The sequence below is a fragment of the Sceloporus occidentalis genome, unplaced genomic scaffold (assembly GCF_023333645.1).
Source record: "Sceloporus occidentalis isolate IW3139 unplaced genomic scaffold, rSceOcc1.0.p SCAF_2, whole genome shotgun sequence".
NCBI classification, from domain to species: Eukaryota; Metazoa; Chordata; class Lepidosauria; order Squamata; family Phrynosomatidae; genus Sceloporus; species Sceloporus occidentalis.
In genome coordinates this window covers 196,220,652-196,230,144 of record NW_028316982.1, presented here as the reverse complement: position 1 = coordinate 196,230,144, position 9,493 = coordinate 196,220,652, and the positions used below count along the sequence as shown (strand labels likewise).

General features: G+C 40.9%; 1 protein-coding gene across 4 annotated transcripts in view; it reads right to left on the bottom strand.

Annotated features, from left to right (window-relative positions):
* Nucleotides 1-4,057: 4,057 nt before the first annotated feature.
* Nucleotides 4,058-9,493, bottom strand: part of LOC149319519 (amine oxidase [flavin-containing] A-like) — a 29,590-nt gene continuing 24,154 nt past the window's right edge. For 3 of the 4 annotated variants that reach the window (XM_089511893.1, XM_089511894.1, XM_089511892.1), the window contains 3 exons: nt 9,331-9,442; nt 5,740-5,802; nt 4,059-4,826 (listed from right to left, as the gene is read on the bottom strand). In XM_089511893.1, the coding sequence (XP_089368019.1) occupies nt 4,665-4,826; nt 5,740-5,802; nt 9,331-9,442 (337 nt within the window). In that variant the 3' untranslated portion in view covers nt 4,059-4,664. Of the gene's footprint in view, nt 4,827-5,739; nt 5,803-9,330; nt 9,443-9,493 lie in introns of all 4 variants that reach the window. The other variant, XM_089511891.1, reaches the window with a different exon arrangement.

Genomic DNA, 9,493 nt, shown 5'->3' with positions numbered 1-9,493 from the left:
CTTCAGGGTCTATATTTAAAAAAGCATGGTATAGTTGAAAAAGCATTTCAGTTCTATAGTTGTAAAAGCATGGAAGAAAAGCAAAAGCAACGGGTTCCAGGGACACAGTGTTTTGCAGAGACATCAAAGCACAAAGGCACAGAGGGAGAGAGTTCCAGCATCAATACTGTAACTTATTGAGTTTGGATGGCATGGATCAGTCAGCTATATCTGTTAACGTTTAAAGATCAGATATGATTGTTTCCCAATACAACTGTGCCATTGTCCACACAAAATCAGCATGATGAACTACCAAAACTGAGCAGTTCACATAGTTTAAATTTGTTTCTCTTTGTTTTCTTTTTGAAAAGTAGCAATATTTAAGTATACCCCACTGCAGTCAGGGAGGCAGGCAAGCAAGGCACTGGAAGGAAGGGACGGTTGCAGGGCAATATGCCCCCCTGCTGCCTCCTCGCTTCTCTCTACACAAACTATAGGGACACCATTGATTCTGCTCCTCTCCCCCTCCTCTTCTCGGTGATTCCTCCACCAACAGCTTTCTGAAGCTGGATACCGTGTTAACATAGCAGCCAGCTTCAGAAGGTGGCTGGCAGCCAGGTTGGCTTGACCGCCACTTCCTCTCAAAGTGTGGGGCTGCCATTTGGATGTGCGTGCAGCACCCCTGCACTTTGAGAGCAGAGAGAGTAGCACATTTACACAGCTGGCATTTGGTAGTGTGGATCACATGGCCATGGATCACCAAAATGTTATTGTGAGGGAAAGTGTGATAAGAAATGATGCCAAACCAGTATGCTTCCATTCTTAAACTAATGTGATGGTGGCTGGTGTGATAAAGTCCTAAATCACCTCTTCCCCATATGTCTAGAATGCAACGTGAGGGAAAACACATTTATACAAAGAAGAATTTCTTTCCTTTACATTCTAGTCATGCACAACATATCTGATAAGGATCACCCATCTCTCCTCTGTGTTCCTGTAATTAATCAAAGCAAAACTTCTTGTGTTGTTGTAGTGTGTCTATTTATAGAACATTTGCTTTGGCCGTCACTAATAGAACTCTGTGACAGAATATTCAAAACTGTCTTGGGCTGAAGTAAAAGGTAGTGGGTTCTACTGCCTTTCATATCTACAAGGACTAAAGCTGGTGCAATTCACTTTGGGCAAATTCCAATATGACTGATCTGCCCCTCATAGCCTACAGTATAGATCTGGAATTAGTTATCCAGTTGCTTCCTCACTTCCAGATTGTTTGGCTCTTGGCTGAAGAATCAGATTCTGCTTAGAAATTCATATTTTGAGAGAAAATGTGTGTGTGTGCACATGTGCATGCACATCCATGTTAATATAGGGCTTCTGTTTTTTAAAAATGCAGATTAATATAGAAATGGGACAGATTATAGATGAGCAGTCTGAAAGTGATAGACTAGAACATAGTGATTCACTCACTCTGATTTACAAAGTAAACTTAATCTCTCCAAGGCTGTCAAGAATCTAAATCTGGGAACATGAACTATGGGGAAATGCCAGCAATCTCTCAGTAAACTTACAAAACAAATAAGTAAGGCAAAATCTTTTAGTACTGACCTCTCTGAAAGCCTAAAATGAGGTTTTTGTGAAATCCTTGCTTTTTTTCAGTATAAAGGACGTGTGGGAGTAGAGGATGAGAATACTTAGTCTTTCCTCCTCCAGCTGGTTATTTGCTGCCACATGTCATATTCCCCACTCCCATATTCCAGATGCTTATTTTATAAAGTAAAGAACACTAACAGACTGGAAATAAAGAAGGGAAATTTAGTTATTGAATCTTATGGGATGAAATTCCTTAAATATGCCCACAGAAGAAAATAACTTTCCAATGTCATCATAGGACATACCTTATACATGGGATAGACATTAGGAAAGAAGGAAGGAGGAAAGGGGAAAGGAAGAGTAGGAACTGAAAAACATGATTAACACAGGGAGACTCAGCACAGAGTTTTCTCTTTTTGTCCTTCTCTGTGGGACTTTTAGATTTGTAATCAACAGTGTTGATCAAGTGAGACAAGTTGTTCTCTTTTCAATGCTCATGGGACACTGTGCCACATGTAGTATTTTTTTTAATTATTAGATGGGCAGAAATCAACCTTTGTGAAATGAGTGGGGTTCAAGATACTGCAGACCACATTATCTGGGACTGTCTCTATTACAGAGATGAGAAAATAGATTTTCTCTGTTGTATGAGAAGGAAGCTCCAACAGGTGGTTTAAGAATTAGTCTTCAGGATCTGTGTCTGTGGCCTTCTGTTTTGTCTACTTTTCATTGTTCTCTCCAAGTTAGTATCATGGTGACCAGTCTGTGTATGGAAGGATTTTTTATTTTTTCCTTACAGACACCAGGAGGCAGCAGCACAGCAGCCTTTTGACCTTAATTCTCTATGGCGTGGTACAGACTGCCAAAAAGCAGCGTACTAGCACCAGTATTAGGGTTAGAGAGCGCGCACCATGTACATGCTCCCTAACCCTAATATGTGCTGGTGGCGGCATAATTGCGACGCCTTGTGTACACAAACACCGCCACTATGACGTCACGGCCGCGCCATGTCCAAATGGCACGGTATGGGCATGATGTCTTTGCACCACCCCAGACTGCTTAGGGCGGCCTGGGCATGGCATGAGAAGGAGCTCCGAAACAGAGCTCCTTATTTGGGCATGCCTCATTCCCGCAGCCACCAAATGGCTGCGGGAACGACGCCAGGGAGAAAGGGCCCGAGCGGCCCCTTTCTCCTCTGGCTCCTGGGGTGTCCTGGGGCATGAAGCCCCAAGGATACTCCTTTTCCAGACCATGGTGAAGTGGTATTTTGCCGCTTCTCTGTGGCCAGGAAAAGTGCCAGATTGGGGCTTCTGAGCTGCCAGTATGGCTGCCCTAGCCCCAATCGTCTGGGGAAGGGGGTGGGTGCAGGCCGCCCAAAAGTACACCAGAAATACCAAAGGCGAAGGAGAAGGACCATGGGAAGAGGGGCACATGGGTGCGTGCAAAATAAAGTAACCCTTCCCGTGTGTGTGTGTGTGTCTGTGTGGTGTGCCTTCAAGTCATTTTCGAGTTATGGCAACCATAAGGCGAACGTATCTTGGCAAAGTAGATTCATATGCTAGGGATTTGTCTTTGCTACCCAGACCTTGTTTGGATTAGGTGTTCAATTCAGGATGTTGCATTTTAAGGAGATGAAGAAGAGAAGGCTGGGAAAAGATGCAACAGCATTCTGGAACTGCCTGGGAGGGCTTTCTGCCACACAGAACAGGGCAACCCAAAAGGGTGGGACTGTATTTAATAGGCTGAAGCTATATAAGGGTAGATTTGGGGCAACTGCTTTGATGAACAGCAAATTCAAGAAAGGAGCCAACTACCTATAGATGTGGTGACTGGCCTTCATTGAATACTTTTGAGTAAAGGCTTGGGCAGCCATCTTCTTAGGACAGGAAATTTCCTGCAGCAAGAAAGAGGTTGGACACAATGGGATATAAGACCCCCCCAACTGCAAAATCTTTAATCCAAATAAACCAAAAGAAAAAAAGAAAATGTTCCTTGTCTTCGCAGGATTCTGGGAGTTGTAGTCCAAAAAGTAACTTTTCAAAGTTCTGGGCTCTTCCTATAAATCTCTTCCTATAAAGCTGTAAAACAACCAATACAGCCATTAAATCATTCTATGGTTGTTGTTTTTATGTAGCTGATGGGCCATTTAGTCCACTCCCTTGCCTGATATAGGAAATCTAGAATGTCCCACCAGTTGAAGGTCCAGTTTTTGCTCTTTCCTTTCTTTGCTGTTGCTTACGTTGCTTTCCCAATTAACATTACTTTTTTTTCTTCATTCAGCTCCATGCTGAATTATAGCTGAAATACATTCACACCCCCACCTTTTGAGCCAATTTAAAATGTAATGTACAGAGGACAATGGGTGCTTGATTCATTTAAGAAGACACTATGGATAGGCCTTCTCTCTTACTGTAAAAAAAAGTGGAACTACGCGAATTAGAATAATTACTCAGAAATGACTGGCTAAGAGACATTTGTATTCACAGAGTTTTATTTTCATGAGCGTTTGTATTGAGTTCAAGCTTTGTATTTTTTGAGCCAATCAAAATAATTAATATGACTAAGTTAAAAAGAAGTTGTGTAGAAAAATATAGAAAGAGAAGAAAGAAAATGATGATCACCCTTTATAGGTTTTTTTTTCCTATTAGAAGGTTAATATTGTCAGCATAAATGCTAAATATATTTATTTGGAATAGTTGATTTATACAAAACTAACATATAACTGTAATATAGAAAGTTGTATATATGTTAATTACTACACTGTATTTTTCTTTTTAAACTAATAAAATTTAATTTAAAAAATATTATGACAAATGGAAGCTTTCCAAAGGCACTGAAAAATTTGCAAAATCTGTTCTACTTTGTACTCATTACGTATCAGGGGGATGGATAGGGTGCAGTGGGGAGAAAGGTCACTGACTTTCAATCAAGCAAAGTCAGTGAGGAAAGAAAATAAAACCCTCACTTACTCCATGGGGCATGGATTCAATTGGGTTGGCTGTGTTGATTCAGGTGTCCCAAAGAGGGTCTGAATGACTCCTCTCCAAAAACAACATCCACGGCATGAAGATGGGGTGAGAATACAAACTGTTATTTCAGATATATTCTCGAGAGATAAGTCCCTTCTTATAGGCAAAAAGTCCAGCTGTGGCCAGTGAGGTGAAGAAAGTAGACAACCCCAGAAAGACTAGGAGTCCTGGGACTGATGGCAAGTTCCTTTCCAAAAATGTAGTTGTGATGGGGAGAGCTGGAACATCCTACATGAGAATATATTTAACATTAGAAATTGGAGCAATGAAGCCAGGCACACTATGCACAGTTTTGAGGAATAAAGGCTACTGAATACAGTGCCATTTATCCTTGATTTAACATGCATACAGGATTTGACTCAGGCATTTTTAATCCATAGAAATTGTGTTCAAGTAGAAACCCAGGAATAACTGACACCAAGAAGTGCTGGATCAGTTCTAGTTTGGAAGTTTCAGAAACATATATTCTCAATTAAATAAAATTAAGTAAATTAAGTAAAGAGACAAGGACAGAAGCATATTATCCACTATTCTCCCAGCAAGAACAAAGGTTTGAAGGGGAGCACTTTCTCTATATAGGGAGACTCAACACAATCCACAACTTTTAAAAAAAATCAAAATCATGACAGTCTCCGCATACAGGAGAGTCTCTTCCCTTCAAGCTGTTGCTCTCCAGGCATGAACTCTACATGTGAATAGAGCTAGCATGTTCCCCTCAAATGTTTGTGTAATATCAATTATATGCCTACAGTTGCAATTGGAACCAATAGCGGACATGAAAGTGCCAAAGCTTAAGATACCATTGTGGGGGAATCAGTAAAGGGTGATGGGAGCTATAAATCTGACAGAACAAAGATTAACATTTATCTCCCATATTGGCTGCACCCAGTCTTATTACCATAACCTCTATTGTAAAGATAACATATAAACACTTGAGGGCACTTCAGTCCTAGTTATTTCTATAGAGAAAGTCTCTACATATCACTTCACATGCCACATAGGAAAAGCTGAAGGAAGTAAAGAGAACCGAGTATTTTGATTCTCCATTTCTCAGAGGGGAGGCTTCATTGCTCTTGGGGGTTAAATGTGCATATCATGACTACACGCTCTAGAAATGTAGGACACTTCAGGGAACGCTTACCTTTGATTCTGGTTCCGTGACCCAAATTTCATTCTTTGAAATCTTTCCCATGCTGCACAGTATCTGGAAGAAGGAAATCATTTCTCATTAAAAATAATTATTTTTATATCACAAAATTGTTTAGTAAGAGACTGAAATACTACTGAGAGCCAGTTCACACATTGGCCAAAATCCTGCATCAAGAGATGTAGCTACAGAGATGAACTATGGCATGGGACAGACCTCCTCAAAAGGGCAGCCTGCCGGCAGGCTAATTCCCTCTGGAGGGAAGCTGCAGCCGCCAAACCGTGCGGCTTCCCTCAGGAGGAAAAAGAACCAGGAAAATGGGTTATTTTAGTGCCTCAGGGAGGATGTAACAAGTGTACCATTGGCACACTTGCTACATAATCGATGCATGGCAACGCATGGATGCCACGCGTCGCTTAGGTAACAATGGCGGTGCCTGTATGGATGGGATACCGCCATTATAGCGCTGCCGTTCTGTGCTAAGGTTAGGGAACGTGCAGTTGCCACACAGTCACTAACCCTAAAATTTGGGCCGTGTGTTTTGGTCCTATGTCTCTGTAGCTAGGCCTCGTGATGGTACTGCCCAAAACTTATCATTTTATCAGTCCAGGCCTCATCTCTATATGGCCATTTCTGTGTTGCCAAAGAGCAGAGGGCTGTCACAGCACATCCAGCTACTGGAAAATAAAGAGTTAAGTCCCTGCTTATTACCCTGCTCTCTGGCAACACAGAAATGGTGATGGGGAGCAGTGTCTTGCATGGTTTAGGAGGTAGGCTTTGGGGGAGTTTAGTTCATTGCAGGGTTGGAAAAGATTTGTGCATGAATTGCAATGGTGTCAGTCATATTTATGCTATTGTAATTCATGAACTGGATGTCTACTAGTGTGTGCGCAAAGCAAATGTTTTATGCCATCAACTGCAATGGTTATGTCTGAAATAGGAATAGGCAGGCAACAGACTGATCTCCAGCATAACAGATTGATCTCCAGCATATGCCTTCTAGAAAGGAATAGTAATGATGAGGAACAGTATTATCCCCCTTATTTGGTTTAATTTCAAAGGCTTCCAGCAGTACTGTGCTGTGACACCAGAGTACATGGAACAGGGACCTGCTCACAAAGATTGTTATCGGAGATGGCCTTCACCATTAGCCAGAGTGAGACACCACCTCAGTCAGCAAATCCTGCCTTTCATGAAAGCAAATTGTTAGTTGCTTAATTTGTTATTCTGGTTTTACTGCCAGGGTTGGAGAAAGGCACATGTGAGAGGCACTTGTCTCATGTGCCAAAATAACTTTATTGGTTTTCAGCAACTGGCAAAGATGGAGTGGGACATGCCTTGCCATTCACTGCTCTGCATCACACAGAAAAATATCTTAGGCCAGGCTGGCCCATAACTCAATAGGACAATGAACCAATATAATTATGATTTCCCTTCCCACTCCAAGAAGCACGATGCAAACTAGGACCACATATTAATTCCTTCCAGATAACGTAAACCAGTGTTTTTTTTAAAGCCTTTATGACTTATTTCATGGAACATTTTCCAAAGATGGGATTCAGATCACAGTGCATGTATGGGATGATGCCAAACACTTTTGGTTTCAAATATTTCAGGTTCTACACTTTATATCACACTGGGATGTGAGAGACCATGTTTCTTGCTTTCTGTCCTCTTTTGAGCCAAGTCACAGAGGAATCATGGGGCTTAACTTCAAGAATCTATGCCATACTTGTTTGAACTCTTTCCCCTAATTTGTCTGGCTCTCTATTGGCTTGAGAAAGAGATTTGGGTATATGAAATGATGGTAAAACCTGGAAAAAACAAAGGAGCAAAATTGCAATTTGGGATATCTCTGCAAAAGTTGGAAAACATAGTCTGAAACTTTTACATCAGCAGTATTACACTCCAGAACACTTAGTACACATCAGCCATTTTATAGGGAAAAAACCTTCTGAAGTGGTCATACAGCTTCTGAGGTCCTGCACCCCAACCTCTTAATTTCTAAGCTTTAGTCTTCAGTGATTATGCAACAGAATAGAAATTCAATGTCATAATCAGATGTTTTAACCATCTTCTCTGGAAGCAATAGCTCTATGTTACATAGGGAATGATTTAATTTCCTATGTTCAGCAGCAAGATCAGTTATTGTGCAAAACCAGAGAGTAAGTAAAAAAAAAGAAAAAAGAAGCTATCATTAAGTGAACTGAGATGAAGAAATTGGTGCTTCATTATTATGGATAAACTTCCAGCACAAGTATAAAGATGCACCAAGAATTAGGAAAATAAATTCTTTGATATCTGGTTTTCTTTTATTTTGTATGTCAATTGTAATATTATTAATCCTCACCTTTTTGATTCTCATGTGTATTTCTGGGAAAATGTTCTTATGTGATGCTTTACTTAATATTTTTATGCTTTTAAAATTATTTACTAATTTGTGTATACATATATTAAAATATATTAACAATAAAATTCTAAAAACCACAGCATAGTTGGTCCTCGGTATCCACAGGGGATCCATTCTGGACCCCACCCCCACACATACTGAAACCCGCTGATGCTTGCAAACATGTTGTCCCCAACACCAGTATGTCCACATGGCTGCACCACCATTGGCGATAATGCAACTTCAATAGCAGCACATGCACATGGCTGGGCCATTAGGGACAGCCTCTGTTGTACCCAGTGGTGGTGCATGCACATGGCTGCCCTGCCTAATGGCAGGACAGCTGCATGCATGTGCCACCACTGGGGACAACAATGGCTGTCCCTAATGGTGGTGTGGCCACATGCACGCTTCGCCATTGGGGACAACACAGGCTTGCCATCTGGTTGAATCCGCAGATGGCCAAGTCCATGGGCAAAGAGGGCAGACTGTATGTACAAAGCTCAGCATACTATTTACAAGTGAAAATCATATGGTGCAAGGAAATTAATTGCATCACACCCAGTATGCTCACTTGTCTGGCGTCTCTGCAGATGTTTACTAAAATGTAGCATAATTCATGAAGAGAAGAATATGATGAGAAGAGGAAAACAGGTACTTGATAAATGAATCATGCTCATTTGGAACATTTTCCTGAAGAATAGCTATCATATATTGATATGAATAATCACTGAAGATGTTTAGAAATCTGGAGAGGCTTTGATTTTCACTTCATGCTTTAATGTTATTGTATGCATTCCGGTTATTCTGGCTCATGAAATCAGGTGTTTTTTTTAATTATGTTTATTCATACACACAGTGCTTCAATGTAAAAAAAAAAATAAGGAATACATTGAAATGGTTTTTGACCTGTGGCTGTCAATGTTTTTGACTTTAAGCTCCAGAATTCCTCTGACTGTTGTCTACTGCATGGGATTTATGAGAGTTGAATCCCACAAATAGTTGGAGAAGAACCGATTGAGAATTTTCAACCATAATTCATGGGATTTAATGGCAGCCTTTTGTTATACGACAGTTGGTTTTATGTATTTGTTTTAAGCCCTTCAAATGTCATTAGCCTTCTTTTTTTAGGACAATGACAGTGGTTCAGCACCCCAAACCTCCTTGGCACAGTCCTTCATCTTGGCTCTCTTTACCTCTCTAGCAGCTCTCTCGCCAGCCTGTACTGCCCCTTCCATGGCACCAGTCCACTGTGTAGCTGTCTCAGTGCCAGCAAAGTAGATCCTACCTGCTGGTTGACGAATTATCCTTTAAAACAAACATTACAACAGATGTTAAAAGAACAGAGATAATCATCCG